Here is a 27,157-nt window from a genome sequence, read left to right on the forward strand (position 1 = left end):
TTATACCCAATGCAAAATAAAGACGAAAATACATAAAACTAACAATTTCTCTTCTAAAGTAAAGCACAGGGACAAGCTTTTTCATGTCTAGTCTATGCCACTGTACCTCTGTGTGGCAGAGGACATGAAACCTTGCTTACATAAAGTCAGTTTTTTCCAGGTAATGATATCCCAAGGGTTTGGGCCTTGATTGTACAAGTACCTTCAAGGCCCTGTCTTCTCCATCAAGAAGAATGGCAAAATCAGAATTTTCCACATTGAAAATTCACCTCTGGTTTGCCCTCTGCATTACAGATATTCTTTGGGGGTGGGGGGATACTGGAAGATTAGCCTCTGGACCTGAAAGCAGAGGAGGGTGGGCAAGAGGAAATGTCACAGTGCCTCGTTCTTCATAGCCATCAATGTGTGTCAGTCCCTCCTGGCTCAAGGCTTCAATTTTTACTTGGTACAAATAAAGCCAGAGGTCCCTTCTTAGACTCTGACCAGACCCACGAAATCTTCAACTCCAGGATCATGGGTTGGATTGGAGATTTCCCTCCCAGGTTTGGATCCCTACCCTGATTTTTATGGAAATCTGTTCTTGAACCCTCAGAGTCTGGGCCTGCCCTGCTTTATCTCAGATCCTGGGGGGGATGCAGAACTTATCAACCTCCTTCCACAGGGTCCTCAATGCCAGGAAGGCCGGCCCTGGGCCTGGTCTCCTGGGGAGGCTATGAATAAGAATGCCGGCATCTCCCAAAGGAGAACCTAGGCCAGACGGATCTAATGTCCAAAGTTAGTATCTTGAATGTCCCATCAGGCACTGGAGTAGCAAAAGATCCCCAGTCACTCAGAAAGAGGTCAGAGAAAGATAGAGCTTGGTGAGGCAGTGTAAACCTGACCAAAGCTTTCCTCCCATTTCCTTCTAGTCCCGTGGTTCTCAGCCTTCCTAATGCCGCGACCCTTTAATACAGTTCCTGTGGGTCGCGACCCACAGGTTGGGAACCGCTGTTCTACAGACAGCTGTGGCTGAAAACTCAGTCTAGGTAATGTTTCACCTCAGATCTGTGAAGGCAGCTTCACTCTCTGAGTCAGTGGCAGAAAGCAAGTTGCTTCATCCATGGACATTTTTCCACTGTTTAGTCACTATAAAATTTTGCCACTACCAACTGATGACACTTGGATTGCAGCCCTCATCACTTGTTCATTCCTTAACCCAGACTCCAGTTGTCACAACTCTGGTGAGCCTGGAACAAAGAAGGCATTTGTTTGAAACAGCTCTGGTGTCAGCTATCATTTGCAGACACCTTCCTAGATTTCAGCAGATCACATGCTCCGTCATGGCACACTCTTCTTGCCACATCCAGTGGCAGAGATTGTATTTATCTAGGTCCAAGATAAAGCAAGGCCTATCAAGCCTATGCTATGTTCTTTTTTTTTTTTTTTTTTGAGACAGGGTCTCTGTCACCTGGGTAAAGTGCCACCGTGCTGTCACAACAACCTCAAACTCTTGGGTAGAAGCAATCCTCTTGCCCTGGCCTCCCCAACAGCTGGAACTATAGGTGCCCACCACCATGGCAGGCTGTTTTTTTCTATTTTTAGTAGAGATGGGGTCTCTCTGTTGCTCAGGCTGGTCTCAAACTCCTGAGCTCAAGCAATCCACCTACCACAGCCTTCCAGAGTGTTAGGATTACAGGCGTGAGCCAGCGCATTTGGCCTACTAAGATGTTCTTTAAAGCAGTGCCTCCTGAATACGTTTAAGTTAGTGGCATAGGAGAAAGCTTTTACCAAGAGCCGGCTCTGCCCCTCATTACAGTGTGAATTCAGGCAAACCACTTTACTCCTAAGCACTTCAGTTTCCCATCCAGGAGATACTTACTGTTATGCATCTTGAGAATGAGAGAGACTCTTAAGTGACATGCTAACATTAGAGTCCATTACAAACTGCTCGGTGTCCAGCTGCGCTTGCGAGTGATGCTCCCACAGCTATCAGTGAGGGAGCAGGTGCAGAGGCTTCCAGAATACCTCAGCACAGTCCCAGGGCACATTTCTAAAAACCAACCTAACGTAGCAATTAAATCTTAGACCCTTTTCAGAGTTACATACAACCCTGTGAACTGTTTAATCAGGTTAGAATTTAACAGGGAAATAAACAGCAGCTCCGCATAACCCACTAGAAATTGAATAATGAGGCAGACTAAAGAGCAGAATGGGAGGAGGTGGCGCCCTTGCCGGCTGGGAGGAGCCTGCTGTGATTAACAGGGGCGCAGGGAATAGTTCCTGCTCTCAGTCCTTCCCAGGTTCCCCATAAAAGAAGATGAAAATGATTCATTCGCCCAGGATGTGAGGGAACCACAAGATTCTATGAAGATCACGGGCCCTTCTCGTCTACGTCCTTATCTTGGCCGGAAGGGACACGGTTCCAAATGCACAAACCCCAGGACTGCATTCTCTTCATCCGGAAAGGAGGTGGGGATCCTGTGGCTTGCATTTATTCTAGAGCACATTTGCTCTGCCAATAGGAATAGGATGATTGTCCCTCCACTGCCGGTGGCCGCGTAACTAAATATTTAGATTTCCAAGTCACAGGGCCCCACTGTTACATCAGAAGGAGGCGTATCAATTAACCTGATATCAAGAAGTAGCTGGCAGTGCCCCGGGCCTGCCTGGGTGTGATGTTTACACCAGGGAAGTCACTTGTATCTCCCAGCAAGCAAGATGAGCTTCAGGAGGAAGGCTGCTACCCAACACAAACATTTTAACTGTGTTGTCCATGAGAATCCACACAAACCTTGGAGATTAAAATGAAAAAGTAAAGCCTCTCCAAGTAACCTGCAGTGGCTTAAAAAGCCAGAATGTCCATCCATGCCTGAGGGCAGCAAAGGTCTATAACAATTGTCCTCAACCTTCCTAATGCCTCCTAATACCATGGCCCTTTAATACAGTTTCTCATGTTGTGGTGACCCCCAACCATACAATTATTTTCGTTGCTACTTCATAACTGTAATTTTGCTACTGTTATGAATCATAATATAGATATCTGATATGCAGGATGTATTTTCATTGTTACAAAGGGGTCGTGACCCACAGGTTGAGAGCCACTGGTCTAGAACTATGCTGTCCAATGCAGTGGCCACTAGCTATGTGTGACTGTTTAACTTTAGATTAATTCAAATTAAATTTAAAATTTAGGCCAGGCGTGGCGGCCCACATCTATAATCCTCACTTTGGGAAGCCAAATAGGGATGATCACTTGAGGCCAGGATTTTGAGACCAGCCCGGACATTAGTGAGACCCAATCTCTACTAAAAATAAAAACAATTATCCAGGCATGGCAGCGGGCACCTGTAGTCTCAGCTACATAGGAGGCTAAGGCAGGAGGATTGTCTGAGCCCAGGAGTTTAAGATTGCAGTGAGCTAAAAATGACACCACTGCACTCCAGCCTGGGTGACTGTGTGAGAGGCCCTGTCTCAACAAAATTAACTAAATAAATGTAAAATTTAGTTCTTTAGTGGCACTAACCACAACTTACATGCCCAGGAGCCATATGCAGTCAGTGGCTGCCTAATTGGACCAGGCAGATCTGGAACATTTGCATCATTGCAGAAAGTTCTATGGAGCAGCACTGCTCCAGATTATGGTCAAGTTCATCAAGGAGGTCCAGGGTTTGTTTCTCAGAAACTGGAGCTGTGTAATCCACAACACACAAAGTCTGCACATGACCAGGCGCAGTGGCGCACACCTGTAATCCCAGCACTCTGGGAGGCCAAGGCTGGAGGTTTCCTTGAGCTCAGGAGTTTTGGACGAGCACTGGTAGTCCTAGCTACTGGGGAACCTGAGGCAGGAGGATTACTCAAGCCCAAGTGTTTGAGGTTATTGTGAGCTATGATGCCATTGTACCCTACCCAGGGTGACAGAGTAAGACTCTGTCTCAAAAAAAGCAAAACAAACAAACAATACTGCAAACAAAAAATACTGTGCACACTCCAGCTCCCTGCCAACGTCAGTGCTTTGATGACTCAGTTGCCTGCCAAGGCCGGCTGGATTTGCATTCTGTGTTTTTTCTGCGACCTGGGTATATTTGCATGACTCCTCTTATGATCTATTTATTTATCCTACCCCAGCTATGAAACTGTCAGCTTCTCCTCTTTCAAATGCCTTTTGGGGAGTTGCTCTCCCATTAATCTGTCAATGTCAACCCAAATGCTACCCTTAACAATGTCAAGAAAGCAGCCACGGCTTAGGACATGGCATCTGCATTCCATGAGTCACACTTTTAATTTTCTCCAACTTTTGCCTGTCCATTGTGGGATTCCTCGTGGGTCGGGTCTCTCTCTTCTTTCTGGCCCCAGGCCTGTTTGCCGTGGAGACAGGTCGCTCACGCACACACTGGCTCTTACTGCCATGGCCCCACCCTGGGAGGCTGTGAGTCATCTTCAGCACCTGGCATGGTGTTCGTCACAGCCGCCCTCTTGACTCTAGCTGAGATTCTGCGCCCTCGAGGTGCACCTGAGTAATAGCACAGCTCTGCACGCAGCCTCTCCGGCCCCAGTGTACGTCATGGACAGGGAATGTGCAGCCCACGGTTTGACAAGTGCTGATCTGTGGGAATTTTCCTTTGAGTTTGTTTTCCATTTTAGCTGTTGCTCTCTCTGTTCACTGCGCAGGTCCCACAAGCCTGTCAGACTCAAGATGCTGAATACCTCAGCTCCCCCACCCCCAGTTGTTTTCTCTGCCTCAATTTTTTATTTCTGCCCAAGTCAGAATCCTGTAAATTATTCTAAACTCTTCTTCCTCTGCTTTCTGCTCCTCCTCACACTCCACAGACACCAAAGCTTGACTGCCTTATCTGTTCTCTCTTGAATCTTTCCACCGTCACCTTCCTTTGGAGGGGCCTTGCTTTTTTGGTTTTTTGGTTTTTGCTTTTTGGTTTTTTTTTGGTCTGGATTGTTGCAGGAATCGTTTCCCTCATCATTTTATCTTTACCTCACCTGTTTCAGACAGTGTTTTAGGCTGCTGTCGCATGATCTCTCTGGGAACAAATTGGATCATTAAATGCTTTCATTTGAAATTTTCAGTGGTTCCCCATTGTCTTGGGATCAAGCTCAAATGCCTTCACAAGGTACTTGACCTTTGTTGGCCTGACCCCCGCCTCCCTCCTCAGCTCATCTGACCAACCTCTGTGCATTATGTACGCTGAGGGCATTTCACTTGGAAGGAGTTTGGGGGGCTTCTCCTAGGGGTCAGGTGATTTCTCTCTCTCTCTCTCTGTTTTTTTTTTTTTTTTTTTGTCTTTCTTAGGTGATTTTTCTCTTGTCCCTTCTTTGTATTCTTAGAACATCCCTGGGTTCAAGTCCACCATGGGATATATCTTGTCTGCTTCCTCTCTTAGGCTGGGAACCAGATATTTACAATACCAAGCACATAATAGGAGCTCCCTGCATGTTTGATGGTTAATAGTTGCAAGAATGTTTTAGAATTGTGCACACCATAGAGCCATGATGGCCAGAATAGGGATCCTCGTGTTCCTTGGAGCAGAAAATGCTCTATGACCTGGCTTGAGATGATGGAGAGGAGAGAAGATTAGTCAATTATGATCAACCTTGAAACCCCTGGCCTGGTGGTAACCAGCGTAACCAGCTAAAGAGAGCTGGCATACCACTCTGGAAAGAGACAGATGGCTTCTTTAAAGTACTGAGTAAGTTCCTTTTGTCACAGGTAGTAAAGAACACAGAGACGTAAGAAGTGGGTTGTACCTCTCAGTTGACAGAGGAAACTCGGAACAACCCAAAGTTGACCCAGAACTCACTTGTACTTTTTTTTTTTTTTGAAACAGAGTCTCGTTTGTCACCCTCAGCACAGTGCCATGGCAACCTCAAACTCTTGGGCTCAAGCAATCCTCTTGCCTCAGCCTCCTGAGTAGCTGGGACTAACAAGGGCACTGGCCACAACACTTGGCTATTTTAGAGATGGGGTCTTGTTCTGGCTCAGGCTGGTCTTGAACTTGTGAGCTCAAGCAATCCATCCACCTCAGCCTCCCAGAGTGCTAGGATTATAGGCGTGAGCCACTGTGCCCCACCTCACTTGTACTTTATAACAGAGGTCACCTTTTCGTGGTTGAACGTTCTGCCAGATAACTCACCAGACTGCTCTGGATGTTTCTTTTATGACTAGATTATAGATTCATTGGAATACTGGTGTGTAGGCCCCTCTGTGGACAAACCAGGGTGCTGGAGGACTTCAGTGGAGTTAGTGGAGCAAACAAGTGCTGAGTGGTGGGCAAAGGCAGCAGCGCTTCCTTTCTCCTTCCTCTCTGTGCTTTGTCTGAGTTCCACTTGGTAATTTGAAAATAGGGCATGGCATTAAAATGGGGGAACAAGCAGTTTCAATTACGAATGCTTCCAGAAGTTGTCCTGCCTTTTTCAACAGATAAGCAAGACAGCCCCATCCTTCTACCAGGGTGATTCTGCCATGTGGGCAAGTTGCTAAAAACACCAGTTGTTATCCCAGCTCAGTGAAATTGTTGGTGCCAAGAATTGGTGGCCTCTGACCCAAAGAGTTCCCTGAGTTAATTGGACTTAGCAGCTCAGAAATTGCATGAGAGGAGATTATAATAAAATGTCTTTTTTCCCTTTGTAATATAGTATGCTATGTATTTCAGTTTACTACATTTTATTGAAATTCTCGACTTCCAAAGATGATCGCAATTTATTTTTAAAACCATTTAAAATTTAGATATAAAAATTTAAACTTTTTTCGATTATACTATTATTCAGGTATATACATATATTAAACAGATGTATGTTATTTTTAAAACATCTAGCATTTCATCCTAACACTGTTTTTTTAAATTTTGTTTTATATTCCTTTATTCACTCAGAAGTTATAATACAATTATTATTTGTCAATTAAAAATAAAATTTTAAAGATTTAAAAATAAGCTGGTACAGTAGCTCATGCCTATAATCCTAGCACTCTGGGAGACTGAGGCACGAGGATTCTTTGAGCTCAGAAGTTCAAAACCAGCTTGAGCAAGAGTGAGACCCTGTTTCTACTACAAAAAGAAAAAAATTAGTTGGGTATCACGGTTGGCACCTATAGTCCCAGCTACTCGGGAGGCTAAGGCAGGAGGATTGCTTGAACCCAGGAGTCTGAGGTTGCTATGAGCTAGGCCAACACCCCACACTCTAGCCAGGGCAACAGAATGAGACTGTCTCAAAGAAAAAAAAAGATTTTAAAATAAAATAAGGAGGGCGCCGGCCACAGACACCACCGAAGCTGGTGGGTTTGAATCTTGCCCCAGCCTGCTAAACAACAATGACAACTACAACAACAACAAAAGAAATAGCCGGGCGTTGTGGTGGGTGCCTGGAGTCCCAGCTACTTGGGAGGCTGAGGCAAGAGAATCGCTTGAGCCCAAGAGTTGGAGGTTGCTGTGAGCTATGATGCTATGGCACTCTATTGAGGGTGACATAGTGAGACTCTGTCTCCAAAAATTAAATAAATAAATAAATAAAATAAAAAATAAGGAAATTATAAAGCATTTGTGTACAAGACACTGTTAGGTGCTATGGCGACATAGTGATAAACAAACCATGTCCTGCCCTTGGGTCATTTACAGTGTTGGTGAACAAAGGCAGGAAACAAATGTCTGCAAAACTGTCTGATGAAAGTAACAAAAGGCAGGGTGAAACCTGGGAAAGCAGAGCGGATGCAGATTTTAAGCTGGATCTTAAGGCAAGGGCAAGATTTGGGGAGCTAGAGGCGGGGCTGGGAGCTGAGGTAGGAAGGATGTCACAGGTGGGAAGAAGTGCCTAGGGCATGGTGAAACAGTGGGCAGTACAGCACTCAGAGCTCCCTCCCCTCCTTGCTGCAGTGAAGCTGGCTCTTCCCTAAGGCTGCTCCCACCTGAAGGATGTTCTGTCCCTCCCACACACCCTCCTTGGATCGGCAAGCAGGGGGGCGTCCTTCTTGCTCCCAGACCATCCATCCCCTGGTTCTGTGGACAACACTGGTCCTCTGAGGCTTGTGCTGTTTTATTCTACCATCCCCTTGTCCTGGTCATTCTTATAGTGGCTTGGCCACTCTTCCCTGGTCAGTAAAGACTCCTAGCCCAGTGTTGGCCACCCCATCTCCTGGTCTCCCACTGCAACCCTTGATGGCTTGAGCATCCACCCCTGGCCTCTCAGTTCCTAGAGTGCTTCAAGTGACCTCTGTCTGACTCTGCCACCCCTAACTCCCAAATCACCGCCCATGCTGTGCAATCACCCAAGGGGATTCTGTCTCCAGAATCACTAGATCCTTCCTGCTCTCCAGGCCTCCCAGTCTTGCAGTTTGACCCCTCCCACTGTGATGTGTTTTCCACCTCTTGGGAACCCTGGTCCTTTCGCCCTGTGATGCCCCCTCTGCACTGATGGTACGTTCCATGCTGACCCTCAGTCTTTGTCTCTTTTTCACACCTGTTGGGAAATCCAGCCCATCCAAAGTCTCAGGGTCTCAGGGCCCACATCTGGTGTGGCTACTACTGGAGATGAGTCACCCACATTTCACAGATGGTGCCACAGTGAGCACACAGCCTCCTGGAATGCCTCAACACTGCCCAGTTTCTCTGGTCGCCTCTCTCTCCCACCGGAAACCTTCCTCCTTTCCCCCGGTCTCAGTCCCTCCCCTCACCCACCTCACACCATAGTGGTTCTCACATGGAAACTCTCAGCCTCCTCCTGTGCCCTGCCTTCCCTTGTTCCTGCTGTTTCCAACCTGTCACCTGTGCCCAGGCTCCCAGCCCCTCACCTCCTCAGGACCCTCAGTCCACCCTTCCCCTGCCACATCCCTCCTCCACGCCACAGCCTCAGGTCTCTCCCCCCAAAGAGAAAACACAACAGCCACCTTATCCCATACCCCCCTCCACTCATTCCTTCCCCTTCACAGACAAAGTTCTCTAAAGAATTATTTACACTCACTGACTCCATTTCCCCACCTCCTACTCACGCCTCAGCCCACTCCAATCTGGCTTCCATGCTCATCATGCCACAGAAATGGCTCTTTATCAAGTGACTTCCTTGTCCTGGAACACAGTGGGTCTCCTTCCGTCCTCTGGCTGGACCTCCCAGCAGCTGTTGGCCATTCCAGCCACCGGCTCCTCCCTCAGCTTCTGCAAATCCACGTTCTCTGCCCGGTTCCCCTGTGTCTCTGGAGGCGGTTTCTCACACCCCACTTCTCATCCTCCTCTTCCAGCTCAGAATTTTGGGATTCCTGGAGGCTTGGTTCTCCCCTCATTCTATACTGGGATGGGGGTGCAGGGTTATCCCATTTTTGTGTTGCAGACTTCTGTGGCCACGTGGTGACTCTCTACAGCCCCTTCTTTTTATGTATTTGAAACATAGGCTTTCAAAGGAAACTACCTTTATTAAAATAGCCATCAAAATACACATATTTTTAGAAATTTGTGATTCTGCAATGTACATGCTTCTTTATTAACACATTAAATAACAAGTGACGGGCGTAAAGGGTATTTTGAGACATCTGCAACAAATTTAATGAGATGTGAAAATATCTGTGATTTCTATCAGTGACAAAATCCCAGGTCCTGCTAATAGTACTGTGGCTTGTTGCCTGCATTCATAGATGAAGGATATGCTTAGAGGTTAGAGAAAATAACAATGTCATTTTCCCCCGTATCCAACTTCGTGCCCTGCCCCCAAGAAACCCTGTTCTATACTTTCTCCTTAAGTCATCCCATGCACATTTCAACTGTCAAATTCAAGATGTTAACTGCCAGTGACTCCCAAATCTGCATTTCCAACTCAAAACTCACTTTTGATCCCCAGATCAGAGTATCTGTTTATTTACTATCCCTACTTGACTATCTAAATAAACCCCTCAAACTCAGAGGGTCCAATGCCAAGTACCCAAGCTGGCCCTTCATTCCTCCCCTGGGGCAGTCTCATTCAGAAGCTTGTCACTTTCTCTCTACCTTCCCCCATACCTAGGACTTTATCACAAGTCCTATCAATTATACTTCTTCCACAGTCTCTCTCTCTCTCTCTCTTTTTATCCAGTGAATTGAACAAATTTTAAGAGTAATATTTTGAAACGCATATACCAGTGTGACCCAAACACCTATCAAGTTTCCATCACCCCAGGAAGTCTCCTCATGCCCCTTCCCAGTCATTCCTGCCAGGTCTAGCACTATGGTGCTGAGTTTTTTGTATTTTTTGTTTTTTTTTTTTTTTTGAGACAGTCTTACTATGTTGCCTTTGGTAGAGTGCTGTGGCGTCACAGCTCACAGCAACCTCAAACTTTTGGGCTTAAGCAATTCTCTTGCCTCAGCCTCCCAAGTAGCTAGGACTATAGGCACCTGCCACATTGCCTGGCTATTTTTTTTGTTAGAGTTGTCATTGCTGTTTAGCTGGCCAGGGCCAGGTTCGAACCCCGTGCATGTGGCCAGCACCATAACCACTGTGCTATGGGCACAGCCAGTGCTGAGTATTTTCACCATAGATTGGTTCTGCCTTTTTTGTTCTATTATAAAAAAATTTGTTTTCTTTCTAAGCCATCTCAGATTCTTTTCAGAAATAGGTAGACTATACATTTTAAATAAATTCAATAAATAAATAAACCTATCTAATAATTAAAATTACCAATAAACTTAGCACACTTTGGAAGCCAAGCCGGGAGGATCACTTGAGGCCAGGAGTTTGAAATCAGCCTGGGCAACATAGTGAGACCCCATGTCTATGAAAAATAAGAAAAATCCAGCAGGAATGTGGCACATACTTGGGAGGCTGAAGCAGGAGAATTTCTTGAGCCTCGGAGACTGGGGTATCAGTGAGATGTAAGGATGCCACAGCACTCTAGCCCAGGTGACAGAGCAAGATTCTGTCTCAAAAAAAAAAAAAAATTTAATTACATACAAGTTATAAACTAAAATTACAATCTTCTCCCAAATGACAAAGACTTATTTTAAAAGGTAACAGTTGGAAAAGCTATGCAGAAAGTGACATTCTCATATACATCTGGAAATGTAAATTGGTACAATATTTCTGAAGGACAATTTAGGAACAAAGAATTTTAAAAGCTTTGTGATGTTTTAATCTAATAATATAAATTCTCACTTTGGGGGACTTAAAGATATGCGTGTTTGTCCAAGGCTATTCCTCATAGAACTATTTATCATAGTAAAAAACTGGAAGTAACAACATGACCCACAAAAAGAATAACGATGTTTATACAGTGAGGAATATATTCTGAAGACAAATAGAACTTCACAGGCATCATAAACTTTAGTAAGTTTATTCTGAGATCAATGTTTTCCTTGTGATTTCTCCGATTATTTCTTCTTTATTGTAGGGTAAAACAAACACATATATTAATTAAGGAATACAATTTTTTTTTGCAGTTTTTGGCCAGGGCTGGGTTTGAACCCGCCACCTCCGGTATATGGCACCGGCGCCCTACTCCTTGGAGCCACAGGCGCCACCCAAGGAATACAATTTTTAATATAAAAGAAAAGAGATACAAATGTAAAATAAAGGAAGGAAGATCCCAGGAGTGTTAATTTTTATTTGAAATATTGCTATGAACTCATGAATTTTTAAAATGCACATTTCTAATTCATTCCACTGAAAGGACTTAAGAACAGTGTCACTATAGTAGCTGTGAATACACCTCGCACACAGATATGGTTTCTGGACACCATTCTCAACCAAAGGGAAGCAGAGCTTCTTGGAGAAATACTTGCTTCCAGGTGTGAGGCAGGTAAAGTACAAGGTGAGACTACAATATTTTATCAAACGAGAAAACCAAGAAATACTCAAAAGCCAGCTTGAACGGGCTTGCCATTTTTAGTACAATTTAAGCACCAGAATATTTGATGAGGTAGTTGAATAACACATGTCCTTGAGACCACAGTGATAATAAATAAATAAGAAAAATAGAAGGGGAAAGGGAAGGAAAGCACTTCTTTAGAGAAGAATGCTGGCTAGCAGTTGTAGAAGAAATGGAGAATTAGAAAAATATTATTTTGCTACCCCAATGTAATGATTAATAATTACTCCAATGTAATTCAGGCAAAGCATATCAAGAGATGGCAAATCATTGGGTGAGATATTATTTAGAAATAGGCTAGTCACCAGGGCTAAAGATTCATCCCACACATTACCTACTAATTACAAAGAAGGAAAACGTCGGGAGAAAGCTGACGGTGACAGCCTTGCCCTAGAGATCAGATACAGTATTACCAATATTGAGACAACCTAATAACACACCAGCTGATGTGATGCTCTAAAGAAGGACGCCACATCACCTATAAAATAGTAATACCAGGAAGGAATGACCTGAATTTTGTTATGAGGCACAGTCAAATTCAGAACATGAGACATTCTATGAGACAGCTGACTTGGATCTCTTGAAAATGGTTAAAGTCATAAAAAAGGAAAAAAAGAGCAGACGAAAGACAGATTAAAAGACTAAAGAGACATAATGACCACGTGCAATGCAGACACTTTGATGGGATCATCGATCCAAACAAATAGCTCCAAAGACATTCTGGGGACCACTGGGTTTGTGCTGCGCTCTGTAAATTAGATAATGTGATGGGATGATTACATTTCCTTAGGTAAGATAATGATATTGTGGCTTTTTAGGAGAATGTCTATTTTGATAGGATATGCATGCTAAAGTATTTAGGGGTAAAGTATCTTGAAGTCTGGTCTCTTTGAAAATGTCCGAAAAAGAGTGTATATATATATATATACATATATATATATGGAGAGAGAGAGAGAGAGAGAGCGAGCGCGAGCATGCACATATTGGCAAGGTGAAGGACCATGGGTGCAGTGGGTGTTATTTACAGGCTTCGCGCATCACTGCTGCTCACACTGCCCTCGTTGCAGGAGAGGCTGAAAAATTCAGTTGAAGGTGGGCAATCACATCCCTGATTCAACTCTTAGCACTTTAGATGAGATGCTTAGTGGAAAGCTAGTTATCTCCTTCAGTCATTACGAAGAATCTAAAAGGGCCGGGTGCCGTGGCTCATGCCTGTAATCCTAGCACTCAGGGAGGTTGAGAAGGGTATCACTTGATACCAGGAGTTTGAAACCAGCCTGAGCAAGAGTGAGACCCCCATCACGGCAAAACAAACAAATTAGCTGGGTCTGGCGGCACATGCCTGTAGTCCCAGCTACTCAGGAGGTTGAGGCTGCAGTGAGCTATGATGCTGCCACCACCCTTTAGCCAGGGCAATAGAGTGAGTACCCTGTCTCCAAAAAAAAAAAACAAAATCTAAAAGAATACAGACAAGCCAAGTAGCAATTTTTATTTCAAGGTTAATGGGTTTTTGAATGGCTTAAATTTTCTTTCTTTATGTTTGTCTTTATTTTTCCATTCTGAGCATGCATTTCTTTTGTAATAAAGAATTGTGCTTTACAAAAATAAACCATTGAAACCACAAAGAGAGTATTTCACTGGCAAATTTGCAGGATGTTTTGTTTTCTCCCTCTGAAAGAAACAAACTAAATCTTAAATACCACTGTAAGCATTCCACTCAGAAACCTTCAGTGGTACCCCGTTCTCAATCACGTTGACGCTCTCAATCCTTCGCTTGAATTTCAGAGCTCCTCTCTATCTGACCACCTCCTCCTCACTCTGTCTGGCGATCCCCTGCTAGTGTCATGCCATCCATACTTCCGCTCACGTGCTGCCTCCAGCCTAGAGGGGGCTGTTCATCCGTGAAGTCCCAGCACACACCACTGCCTTCCCTTAACTTCTCCCCTTTCCCCATGAGTCTCGATGGCCTTTAGAATCGGTGCTGCCCAATCTATTGCTCCATTAAATGTTGTTTTGTATTTTGCTAGTAATGCATTGGTCTTGCGCCTCCCATTGTCAGCCTCTCATGTTCATGGTCCTTCATACTGCCTAGCGTGGAGCTGAAGACATAGGAGGTGCACATGATAATTCTCAGCTGACTTCCTTGTTTTATGGCCTATTATTTTGACTGGGAAGCATTTACGTGGATCATCTCCACTTGATGGTCAAGCCCTCAGTGTGCTCAGATGCTTCTCTCAGCTTAAAGGAGAAAATGAATTCAAATAAATGGTGAAGGGGAAAATACAGTGAAACAAAACCTCGCCTGAAAAACACCCAAGTTGAAGGCAGTCTCCATATGCTCATAAACACTACATTTTAGTGTTCAAAATTTAAAAAGCTAACAACTTCCTAGCCACATGCCATCCCTTACCCTCTGCTCACCACACAGAACTCCATCCCAGCCAGAGAACAGGGCATACAGGTATCCCCAGGATCAAGAACCATGAAAATGTGTGGTCACCAAGTATGCAAACTGGAGAGTGATTTCTGCAGCATGCAAAGGATTAATTTGCATGATAAGAAATACCTAGCAGGTGTCAGAAAACACGCCATGCTTGTCATTTCAGTAGTTTGCAGCTCCAAGGTTCATCTGGTGGCCAGATGGATAGTAATCCCAAAGCAAATTCTAAAGTCCCATGCACCTGTCCTTCAGAGAGCAGACCCAAGGGTGATCAAATGTTATGAAGACTTTAATTACTGAGGCCACCGTTGCTCCCAGGTCAGGGCCTCCAGCTAGGTCATTCCAACTTGGTAGCGTGAAAATCAGAAAATAATAAGAAGGTAGAGAGAGGTGTTTATGGTATTTTCATATGTGGCAGCCCAGCTGATTCCAAGAAGCATCTTGTGGCAATATGGAGAGCAAAGGCCTCTGGGAATGATTCTAGTCTTACCTAGGCCATCTTCCTTGGCCCACCTGGCAGCTGCACCTTCAGTGCTTGCATCAGTAGTAGTTCGATTCAGGTGGCTGGCATCGAGTCCGAAAAAACAAAAAAGCTACTGATCCTTGTTCTTTACCATTCAAGTTTACAATTCTGGCAAACCCAAAATTGTCATGAACACATGAGAAGGATTTTTCTGCTCCAAGTTTTATATAAGAGAAAATTTAGCCTGCTTTGTGCTATGACTGCACTCTATGCAGAATTTCCATCGTATTTCTTGACTATGTTAAAGCATCCCTCCTATCCAGAATGCTACTTACCTGAGCTGCCGTCAGTTCCCTAAAGCAGTTTTGGGGTTTGAGGCACAATTTGAATGTGGGCTTTGGGTCCAACTCACTGAAAATACTCAATTACACACATAGACCCGTGGTCAGCCTTTCCACATTGTCACTGTTTGCAAAGGTTCAATGCCTTGATCACAGCCTTTCATAATCTATGAGACTAAATTTATTTCAGGTGTGCTCAAACAGTCTTTCTCTGGCACCAGTGTGACACTGCTGTTTGCCCCTTCCCTGCTATCCACAGCAGGATCTGTACCATGTCACAAGACCTTCTCAGCTCAGACCCCTATCACGTGACACATGGCAAAGATGGCTTGGGCACACGTCCATCAGCATTCAAGTAGCACCCCGTGGGAGAAGGACAGGGCTGGCACAGAAGTGGAGAACCAATTTCTCACGTCTTGGACAGGAGCCTCCAGGCAAGAGTTGGAAAGTAACTTCAAGTCTTTTCTGTCTCTGACTACTTTACTTGTTCTTCTGATCATCTCTGTTCATTGTCACCTTGCCATTTCAGGTTTAATAGTGTTTGCTCCTAGTTTTTAAAAAATTTAATCATTCTCACATTCCTGAAGAAATGCATCCCATTTCCCAACCCCTGTGTCTTCATCTTCCAGGAGATCTAACTTGAACCATAATGATGTTACTAAGTGGTTACTTCTGTGCCCAGTAACTTACACCCCCTAATTAAGGCCTTTCTTTTCCCTAGTATGTCTTTCTGTAACCCCTAGGCTAGGGAGCCTAGCCTTGGGCAAGGTAATATCTCTACTTTATTATGTGTGATATCAGAAACAAATTTGACATCTTTGGGAAAACTTAAGTACAAAAAAAAAAATACTCCAGAAAATATTGATTAATTTTGTCAATAACTTATTTTGGTTAATTATGGCTTTATTTTGACCTTTGCTAGATTCCCAGTAAAGAACTTACAGTACACCCACGTATCATGTAGGCTGGGTTTTTGTTTTGTTTTGTTTTTCTGTCTTGGCCTTTGATTTTTCAAAGATAGAGCTAAAGGAATAGCAGTATGCCATTGTCTCCACCTCCAGGTGACATTTCAACCTAGGAAAAAATGGGGAAGAAATGAAAATTGTAATACTATTCTTCTTTTTTAAAAAATCTGTAATATTTTTCAAAATTGCAAGAGGAAAAGACAATTTTAGAATCAACTTTAAATCAAAAATTCTAATTATTGTTTGATAATTTCAAATGTTGTTAAATATTTGCTGTTAGAGTTCTACTATCCAAAAAAAAAAAAAAACAAATGGCACTACATTTTCTTAAGATACATTTCAAGTGGCTATGTATAAAACTATCATAACTTCTACAGCCTGGGGAAGAAACCAGTCCTATGTGGGACTAGACCCACCTCTCTATTTGTACCTTTTTGGAATAGGTAAAATCCAATGGAATTTTTCATTAGAGCCTTTGGCTTTGGTTTCAACAGTGAGTAGTTAATGTTCAGGAACTGGCTAGTTAATTTTTAAAATGGCTGAACATTAATGGCTGATTATAAAAGCCAACACTTGTTACACCCTGCCCAGGTTCACTGCCAGCTGCTCATCATGAAGCCAATATACTGGGACAGCAAGGGTTAAAGCAGAGAAAATTTTACTAGCTCAAGCACCATGAGAGGAGAGGGGAGGAAGTTCTCAAATCCATCTCCCCAAGAATTTGGGGGAAAACGTTTTTAAAGATGGTTTTGCAGGTAAAGGGTAAAAGTTTGCTAATTGTCTGGAGTCAGGGTAGAACCATAAGTTCTTTGCAGGTAAAGGTCTGCTAATTGGCTGGAGTCAGGGTAGAACCATAGGGGTACAGAAATTGTCTTCTTTGCTGAGTCAGTTCTTGGGTGTGGATGGGTCATAAGACCAGTTGAATCAGTTTTGTGGTATGGGCTCCTGGTTGGGTCAGTTGGTCTACCAGAATGTCTTTTGGAAGATATTTCAAAAACTAGCCTTAGGTTTCACAAGGGTGATGTTATCTATGGGAGCAATGAACAACGCTAAGAATTATGACTATCAGCTATGTGACTACTGAGTAATAAGCAATTGTAGGAAAGCTGGAGAACAAGGGCTGGTTCTATACGTATATTTCCCTTACCACAGTTCCCACCTTGTGGCCCTGTATTAATTTTATAAAGGGGAGTTTCACATGTATATGGCATCTACTGTGTTATATGCATATAGTGCTGTTTTAAGTGCTATCTACATATCTTAACTCATTTAATCTTCACAAAACCACCAAAAGATACTTTTCTTGAATGAGAAGATCTAAGGTGCAGAGAAACAAACTAACCCCAGGTCACATTAATTACTACCCGTAAGAGCTGGGATTTACTCCCAGGGAGTAAATAGTCTTAAATACCACACTTCAGCGCCAGATTGAGTTACTACAACTTCTCCCACCCAAGGACCATTCTCCTCAGAAGATATGATGAGTTTTCGAGAGAGAGAGAGAGAGAGAGAGAGGACATGAATAAAGACCAAAAAGTATAAGTGATTTAAGATTACTCAATGAGGCAAGCAGGCAAAGGTCCACTAGCACATTAGTAAGTGTTATAGTTCTTGCCTTGTGGCTTCAGTTTCCAGTTAACAAAATACCAACTTCTAACTCCAATCTCTAGACTCTTAGAATGATTACCACCTGGAAGTAAGGGTGATGGAACTAGGAACTAAAGAAGGATATACTTGGAATGCAGGTGCACAGTCCCACATGTAATAGAATGGTTGAATTGGCCAAGCTTTCTTTTGTCTCTCTGGTGCTACTAAAGGCTTGAGGTTTAATGAATGGGTGAAGGAAGGATAAACAGCTTAAAACCCCACCCAGTAAAATCTCTTCACCAACTCCTCCCACTTCACCAAAGCCTGGGGAGAGCAAAGGATTCCAGGCCTGGCTAGTGGGTGAGGGAGATGGATCTAAGAATGCTTGCATTGGCAGACACCTGCTGGGTTGCAGCCACAGGTGTTAGTAGTCTTAGCCTAGGTTATCTTTCTTGCCTTTCTGCTGGCTGGAAATAATTTCTCAGCCAACTAAAGTCAGCTCTTGTGTTGGGCAATGTGTGGAAGAAATTCTGTCCAGTGCTCACTGATAACCCTTCTTGGGATCCAATTCCAAGACTGACTGCTAGTACCCAAGGACAATGATGAGCTTAGGCGCTGTAATTAAAATTTGCCCACATTTCTTTTTCTGACAACAGAGAACCTATCTCATGCTCAGAAATGATCTAATGCGTCATCTTTGACATTTCAGAATTTAATTTTAAAATTACAGAATCGAAAGAGAAAGGGGAGAACAATCAAGTCCTTGTGTCCCAGTCCTTTTCCTGTCCCTTTATCGGAGGGTGGTCTGTTTTCTGAAAATGTACTGAGAAACAGGAATTACTTGTCTAAATTTAAGAACATGATTTATCCATGCGGAGGATAACAATCTGTCCACCTGTAGATTTATAGAGACGTCCTTATAGAAGCCTGACAAGTCGGGGGCATTCTTAGGGTTGAGTTTGTCTTGTGTTGCGCCCAATAATTCAAAGCTATTCAGAGTATTTTCCTGAGTCAGGAGCCTGTGAAATGAAAATGCCACAACTGCCAGTGCGAATGATGAGCAAGATCAATACAAATTGTGACAGCTGGGGAGGTGCTGGGGACATTAATTTAGCATTCTGCTCCTGCAAGAGACCACATTTGCAAAGGACTTTTCAACACTGCAATGGAGGAGAACTTGGCGATCCCTCCAGGGTTGTGGGGTGGGGGGACCCTAGTCATTTTGCTGGTTGCAGAATGGGTACCCTAGCAAATCATACCATCACCAGGGCCTAAACCCCTAAAGCTGCACTTCAGTCACTGACTCAGACCAGGTTTCTGCTGTTTATACTGTTTTCATCATGTCCTTGGTGGGTGTAAGGGTGGCAAAGTATAAAACTATTGAATGCCTGAATAACTTGTATTGGTTCTGCAAGGCTGTGTGGAGATGCTCTGACACTGCCAGAACAATGATTTGTCCATTCATGGATTTATACTGACTTCTTTATAGAAGTCTGATAGGTAGGGGACTTTTTAAATGATGAGTCTGTCTCATGTTGTACCCAATAATTCAGAATATTGAGACTAAAGTCCGATTCCATCAGTCCCTACCACACAATCTAAATTCCCTTTTCATTGTCAAGTATATGATTAATACATTGAATTTTTTCCTCATTTATTGCCAAAGTAGTTCAAATACCAAACAGCTAGAAGTTTAAAAACACCGATTTCCCACCCCACCCCCCTGCTTTTATATGTAGTTTTGTGAGCTATTTCCTGGTCATCAAATTACTTAAGGGTCAGAAATGCATTGTTTTCATAATGTTCTATAAAACAGACTCATAGAAATGCATTCTTTCCACAATGTTCTATGTATCAGGTTCATTAACTTTGCAATTATTTCTATATTGATATACTCAATCCATCAAAATCTCAAGACAAAAGGGCAAGTAGAGCACAGCAGGTGGGGCTGGAAAGAGGGGAGTCCCTGCCTTTGCCTGGGCAGAGGTGATCTACTTGGCCACTGATACCCAGACATCTTTCATTTTCGGTAGAGTTCTAATGAAGAAGAACCTCAAATTGAACCAAGATTACCAGTCAAGACAAGTTTAAGTAAGTGCGATTCCAGACTTCCAGCAATTGACCAAACATCAGTCAAGCAGAAACACAAAAGTACCATGACCATGACCCTAAGACAGACAGACAAAGTGGTCCCCACCCAGACGGACAAAGCAGTCCCCAACAAATCCTCTTCAGGTGAGTATCTGGTTTACTGAAATTCAGAATATCCAAAGTCCCAGTATTCAAGATAATGACAACAATCATTATGAAATTGGGGGTATGGGTTAAACCTAGTGTTCTCCAAGTGGCTAATTCAGGTTTTAGAAAGCCAATGGTCCTGTGTGAATGGTAAAATTAATTTTAGGGTTGAATACTAGGTCAAGGAGGCGTGAACTATGCAAAGTTACAGTCTCTGGCCACATTTTCTGCCCAGTCATTTGCTCTGTGTGGCACCTGCCTCAAAATTCTTCCTTTTCATCTTCTTTATCCATCATGGGGATAAAGGCATTTGGCCCTAGGTATCAAGTTTTATGACTTAAGCAAGAACATGAAGAGAAGTTTTCAAACACATCTGAATGGCATAATTTATAGCTCGGAGAGAAAGTAATAAAGTTCTCTAGTTCTGGATTTATCCTCTCCGGGAGAAAAGGAACTTGATAAATTCTCCCTTTTATACGATTTGGTAAATAATTCACTCTTTAGCTGCCTTGGAAGGAAAGACTAGTCTTCTGCTTGGAGCAAGAATGACTTCATAGTATCCAGAAAGGGGCTAAAATCAACTGTCCCTCAAGCTCATCCCCATCAAAGCCAACATCTTAGGGCAAACCTGATTCCTCAGGGAGCCAATGTCTAAGCTGGGGTGACCAGGTGGGAAGGGCCGCCTTCTGTGCTGCAGTTGAATGGGAAGGAGCCAAACTAATTGCGGAAGAATCCATCACTAGCATGCAATTCATTAAAACCCAAGTCACAGCTACTTTCTAATCCTAGATAGCTGCTGTCACACACCCATCCGTCTAGTTAAATCTTAATGCATTCTTTGAAAATGGCAGCTTTCACTCAGATTAACCACCCACAATTATTGCTTTAATGAAGTCAAAACCAAATTGACTTCTGGAGTGATGTCCTCTTAGGCAAAGCCCCAGTCTTGCTCCTTATTTAATCAGGGGAAAGTGTCATCATAGCTAATTTCTCATTTTAAAGACTTCCATCAGGACTGGGCTTTTAATTCAGCTGTTGAAGATCGAAATAAGAGTAGATGAGGTCATTCTGCAAATATTTCACAAGTAGTAATTCATTGAATTGAGGATGTTTTGAATCACAAGACTTTGAGTGTAAGTACAAACAATGTGACTCCATCCTTTCAATATAATATTTAGCCCTTTTGCTAAAATCGAGTAGCTGTTTGCCTAGTGTGCTTTGTCATGTGTGGAGAAGAGTCATTAAAATGAACCGGTTAGGCCTACTCAATGATGTAGTTGGTCTGATTAACACAGATGTTTTCAGACTGAGCAAACTCCATATGGAACTTACAACAGTGGCAAAAGGGGGAATCGATTCACTTTACATTCTACAAAACATCAAATTTGAAGAATTATCCGACTGAAAAACACCAACGTTTTGGCAAGAGAGCCAAGTTGGCTAAAAGATAACCTACTTCCTCAATGAGTTATGCCACTCATAGTAAAAGCCTTTACAAACTGACAGCTTTGTCACTGTATTATGGCCTTAGACTATGTCCCAGAGCCACGGCGCCAAGAGCCAGACTGTGGCCTGACGTCCAGTGAGCATAGCAGTCCTGGTGATGGGTGGCAATTGCTACAGAAGCTGAATCAGTTGTGCAGCAATCTGGCTAAAAACAAAGCATTGGTGTGTTAAGATCCATCGGTTTGTACAGATGTGGACACACCCTGGGAGTCCCCACAGTAAAATCGGAACCTAGAGATGTGGCAAGAACTGAAGCTGAGTCTGTTCTGGAAAAGTTGATTTCGCGTTTGTGGTGATAATAACGCAGACAATTCAGATACACACCCTGCTGTGATAGAAAAAGAGGACTGGGGATGTAATTATGTGGACATATTGATCTCGTTCATTAGCTAAATCCACAGTGTCTTGCCTTTCTTCACCTCTGCAGAGAGGTGATTCAGAGTTGGCAGTGAGTCATCAAAACTTCTATCCATGTCAGACCTGAGAGTCTGCGCAAAATCAGAGCATCGAACACAGTGAACTTTCTTGGCAACATCCGCCTAATAAGCTAAACCTTCATGTTGTGTTGTGCCAGATTCTACCAAATAAAATAATATAGCTGGGGACTATGGCTCAACTTACTGCACATTTATGCAATAATCTATGTCATTAAAAATAGGTTTTTCCCTTGTGTATGAATTGCCACTTAGAATCCCTCAATTATTTATAATAGAGAACTATTGGTGCCCTCTACAAATATATAACCAATAATCTAGGGTCCTCAAACTTTTTAAACAGGGGGCCAGGTCACTGTCCCTCAAACCATTGGAGAGCTGGACTGCGGGCCCCGGGACGATTCGGCTGCTAAGCAGGACAGGCAGCGGCAGCAGAAACACCCAGCGGGCCAGATAAATGTCCTAGGCGGGCTGCATGTGGCCCGTAGTTTGAGGACACCTGCAATAAGCCATCAGATTCTCTTGTTCTTCACGCTGTTAGAAGTTCATGCATTTAAATGAAGCTCATATATCCCCAAAACTTTCTAGATGAGTTGATGTGTGACATCCCTGGTTCTCTTGCTCCAAGCAGTGGAGTGTGCAGTTTATGGGCATGGGCTTTGGAGTCAAAATGCTTCATTAGCATCTGGGACCCATTTCTTATTTGTCTTATACCTTTGGGCAAGTAACTTCTTCATGCCTCAGTTTCCTCATCTGTAAAATGGGGGAGCCCGGTAAAAACAGATCCTACCTGCTGAGATTGCTGTGAAGACTTGATGATAAAATCTACGTGCAGCCGTTAGAACAGTCCTGGCGCTGTGACCACTCAACAAATTATAGCATTATGCTATCCAGCACGTGAGAACAGCAGTTAGTAAGGAGATTGGACTAGAAAACTTTGTCTGAAGGTTTCCTGCCCCCATCTTCTTTTCCTTCACAAAAATTTTACAAAAGTTTCCAAAACAAAACACCAAATGGAAAAAGATGAATAATCAGAAAGCGTCCAGCAAGCCGGAGATATGCTTTATTTCCAAAAAGACATGGAAACTTCAGGCAGGGAGTCAAGACCCAGCTGGGTCTTATGCACAATTGATTCCAAAATTCCACCAAGGTGAACACTGGTGTAGGGTGAGAAATAAGCCTCAGCAGGGTTGTGTGCTCTCATTTCGGAATCTGTATGGGTGGGTGAGACGCAGAGCAACCGGCAGGCCCAGGAGGTGCAGGGGTGCAGGGACGCTCAGGGAGCTGTGGTGGTCTCTGACTCCTGCCTGCCCCGAAGACCTCTCCCAACCCCAGGCAGAGTTGGAAAGGAGCCGTGTCTCCTTTCTAGGACACAGAGAGGCATCCAAAGGCCATTGCTGTGGGGTTCTGGGACCCAGAGTCCTGAAGAGCTCTCTACTCCAGGGCAGGCCCGTGGGAAGACCTCGCCTGCTCTCTGCTCACACCTGGAGTTTGGGCACAGTCCCCCTAGTTAAAGTGCCAGGGAAACAGATCTGGATGGAGTCCTGGGAGCCTGCTTCCAAAATCTTGCCCTTTAAAACAAAGCCAAGTGTTCTGAAATTATCCTCACTTATTACTGAGTTCAACATTAGTCATTACCAGGTTCAGATTTGTAGGAGTAGTAAGACCTTTCAGCCTTAAAGTGGATTATGGTGAGGACATGTTCTTGTAAAACTAAGAAAAAGCAGGGAATTCAGATTTTAAAAGATAAACATCTGAAATAACTGTGGTCTCTTTTGGACTGGGAAACATTTATTTGAAGAGCAGCCTGGAAATTTAAGGGCAAATCCTAAATCTTCATAATTTATTTCGCAAATAAATTCTACTGAAGATTTTCTCTAAAAGGCCAAGATTAATGGGTTTCCCAGCAAACTCATTTGGCATCCAACAACTTTCCGACCTATCTGCCCAAGTTGGGGGGTGGGGAGCAAATGCTCCGATTTTTATAGAGTCCATCTGTGATGATAGTGTCTCTGTGACAGAGGGGTTCAGGGTTGTTCAAGAGCCCAGAATTTGAAGTCCTGGCTCAGATTCCTGGTTCTACTATTTTATAACCCTATAAATGTAAACTGGCAACTTCTCTGAACTGAAGTTTCCTCAGCAATAAAATGGAGTTATTACCCACCTCCACAGGTAAGTAGGAAGATTAAAACCCTGGATACAGCCTAAGCTTTAGGTGAAGGTCAATCCCTAGTCTGCTTATGAAATCTGCTCCCAATACCACCTGCTGCCCTGGGGTTGCCACCTTGAAAACTGTTTGACCAAAGAAACGAGTTTGAGATAGAAGAGTAGTTATAATTTGATTATTAAAAATGTTAACTGTTTGCTCATCAGTGAAGCCATGCATTTGTCCAGTGGGGTTGTTAGCAAACATCTAAATGCCCTGACCCTGTCTCAGGGTGTGTGGTGCCCAGGCATATTGGTTTCCTCAGCCATTACCGAGTCATTCAGCACTTTATTTACTGCACGCTGATCTGCGGGGCACTGAGAACGCAGAGTATAAAACACACAGGATCTGCCCTTCAGGGCTTGTAGGCTAGTGGGTGGGCAGGACCCCAAGAGGGGTAAATAGTATGTTTGCTTGTCCTGACCAAAGCAAGTTCCAGGAGCTTGTTGGCAGGGCCAGGTGGGGTGAAAATCCAGAAGGACAGGGGATTTAGCCAGGTGAAGAGGGCAAGAAAAATGTGCCCACCAGGAAATACTGAGTGCGCAAAGGCACAGGAGAGAATGAGAGCAAGCAAAGGAAGAGGGACCAGGTCCCTCAGGGCCTTAAATGTCATGCTGAAGGCGACGGAGCTATAGTCATCAAAGGGTTCCATATAGGGAAGTGATGCAATGAAATTGGCTTTTTTTTAAAAGCTGAATTTGACTGTAGCATGGAGAAGGGGCAGCTAGAAGGGTTGGGGTGGCTGGACACAGGCAAGAGACCAGACAAGCAGCAGTTGCAGCTGGCCCAGGAAGAAATGAAGCCTGGAGTGTGGAGTGCTTGCACGCCTGCCTTCTTGTAGCTGCTTTCTCAACCTAGCCCAGCATCACCATGGTGGACGCCTTCCTGGGTACCTGGAAGCTAGTGGATAGCAAGAATTTCGATGACTACATGAAGTCAATTGGGGTGGGTTTTGCTACCAGGCAGGTGGCCAACATGACCAAGCCTACCACAGTCATCGAAAAGAATGGGGACACTATCATATTAAGGACACAGCGCACCTTCAAGAACACAGAGATCAGCGTTAAGCTTGGGGTGGAGTTTGATGAGACAACAGCAGATGACAGGAAGGTCAAGTCCACTGTGACACTGGATCGAGGCAGACTTGTCCACCTGCAGAAGTGGGACGGGCAAGAGACAACCCTTGTGCGGGAGCTAAGTGGTGGAAAACTTATCCTGACGCTCACCCACGGTAGTGTAGTTGCACTCGCACTTAAGAGAAAGAGGCATGACCTGCCTGTGCCTTCGCTGACTGCTGCTGATCGGCTGACCCTCGACTCAGAACCACATTGCCTCATTTTTTTCCTCTGCATTTTATATAAATATATCTTGGTTGAGGGATTCTTTTGGAGTCAGGTGCCACCAGCCTGGATCCAGTTCCAGTTCCAAAAAAAAAAAAGAGAGAGAGAGAGAAATGAGGCCTGGACTTGTTGCAGAAGCAAAGGGGCTAGGGAAGAGAGGCATGGGCTGGAGGGATGTTTAAGGAAGGAGAGCTGGCAGAACTCCATGACTTGGCTGTAGGGATAAAGAAAAAGGAATCAGAACTCAGGGATCTGGCTCAGAAAACTCAGCCAGTGGAGGTTGCATTTGCCAAGGTTGGAAAAGCAAGAAGAGGATGGGTCTCCTGCTGTGGGTGTGGCCTTGCGGTGGGCAGCCAGGTGGAAATGCCAGGAAGTGCCTGGGGACCCAGGGCCGCTGCTCCACGGAGCGCCCCCTCACTGCCAGTTGCAATCCTGGGACAGTGAGAGGTGGTTGAAACTGCAAGACCATCTCCCCTGTGAGCATGGTTGGAGTAAGAAGGATGGTGAAGGAACGGGGGAGATAAGAACAGTTAAGGGAAGGATGGGGGAAGATGGCTATAGAGAGAAACAATCCTAGAAGTATTGGAACCACCCCAGGAGCCACTGAGGGAGAAAGGAGCGGATATTACTTGAACGCTCTGCAGCATGGCACTCCTGACCAGAAGCCCGCCACTGTGGGTAATGGCTTTCCACTGGATGCTTACGATGGCATTTTAGCACTGGACCTGATTGTAGCTGCAGCACTCCCCAAACTTACCTGATGGTAAGAATTACCAGGAGATACTTCATAGAAATACAGATTCCTGCTCCCCAGAGACTCAGAACCTTCAATAAAAGAACCAGCAACACCATGTTTCCAACAAGCCCTACAGATGACTCTCATCACAGAAGCCTGGGCAACTACTCACAGCCTTGCTGCTCCAACTTCAATATCCATGAGGAAAGCCTGGGGATTTTGATAAACTGCAGATCTGATTCAAGTTTGGGCAGCCTGAGATTCTGTGTTTCTTAGATCCTCCCAGGTGACATGGTGCTGCTGGCCTATCCCCCACCCTTGGAGGGGCAAGGCTAGAGAAAACACCTGTTGCATTTTGCAGATGAGGAAACAGGTTCTGAGAAGGTAAGCGGTTGATTCAAGGTGACCCAGCTGGTTAGTGGCAGAGCTGGGACTTGCCAGGCGTGAGGGGGTAGCTCTGAGTTATGACTCCTGCAGGCGCCCATATCCTGCCTCCACTGAGCAGGCAGTTTGACTGTGAGGCTAGTGAGCAATTCAGGAACTTCTGGTGGACACCTCTCCCATTTAACCTGCTTCCCCCTGCCCAGTTCCTCTCCCTTTCCGTGATCCCCCCCTCCCCGGGATCCCTCAGCTGCTTTCTCTTTTCCCAAGCTTCCCTTCGCAGCAAAAGGGCAGAAGAGGGCATGACCGCAACCTCCTAGCAGGGGCAGCTGGAGGACTGGGGGGAGAGCCTTTCCCAGGTGAGACCCCACAGGCTGCCATCTGTTGCTGCCAGAACAGCTTATTAAGCTGTCTGTGGGGGATGAGAAAGGCCCACATGCTTCCACATGGCCTTTCAGGACATTCCTGGGAACTTAACCAGGGGAAGAACTTCCCTACATCTGTCAGGGACACCAGGGACACCAGAGATGATTGGCTGGAAAAGGGTGTGATGATGCCACTTCCCTTGGTTAGTTCCTCGGTGACTGAGATCTAGGCAGGTGCCTCCTGGGCAGAAGCCAGGCCTGCTGCTCCTTACGCCACCTGGAGAAGACCCCATTCCTTCCCCGAAGAACAATTTTTGAGTTCTGATTCATTCACAGACTTTTTTTATGT

At 44.4% G+C, this 27,157-nt stretch overlaps 2 protein-coding genes across 2 annotated transcripts in view; both read left to right on the plus strand.

Annotated features, from left to right (window-relative positions):
- Positions 1-27,157, plus strand: part of MARCH10 (membrane associated ring-CH-type finger 10) — a 79,503-nt gene that overhangs the window by 11,024 nt on the left and 41,322 nt on the right. Inside the window, exon 3 of the mRNA XM_003786214.1 lies at positions 19,636-19,815. Within this exon, the coding sequence (XP_003786262.1) occupies positions 19,636-19,815 (180 nt within the window). The remainder of the gene's footprint in view (positions 1-19,635; positions 19,816-27,157) is intronic.
- Positions 24,857-26,749, plus strand: LOC105886638 (fatty acid-binding protein, heart-like). The gene is made up of 2 exons (XM_012802823.1): positions 24,857-25,222; positions 26,714-26,749. The coding sequence occupies exons 1-2, from the start codon at positions 24,857-24,859 to the stop codon at positions 26,747-26,749; spliced, it is 402 nt and encodes a 133-aa protein (XP_012658277.1).

Source organism: Otolemur garnettii, unplaced genomic scaffold, assembly GCF_000181295.1.
Source record: "Otolemur garnettii isolate 467f Iridium unplaced genomic scaffold, OtoGar3 scaffold00018, whole genome shotgun sequence".
Lineage (NCBI taxonomy): Eukaryota > Metazoa > Chordata > Mammalia > Primates > Galagidae > Otolemur > Otolemur garnettii.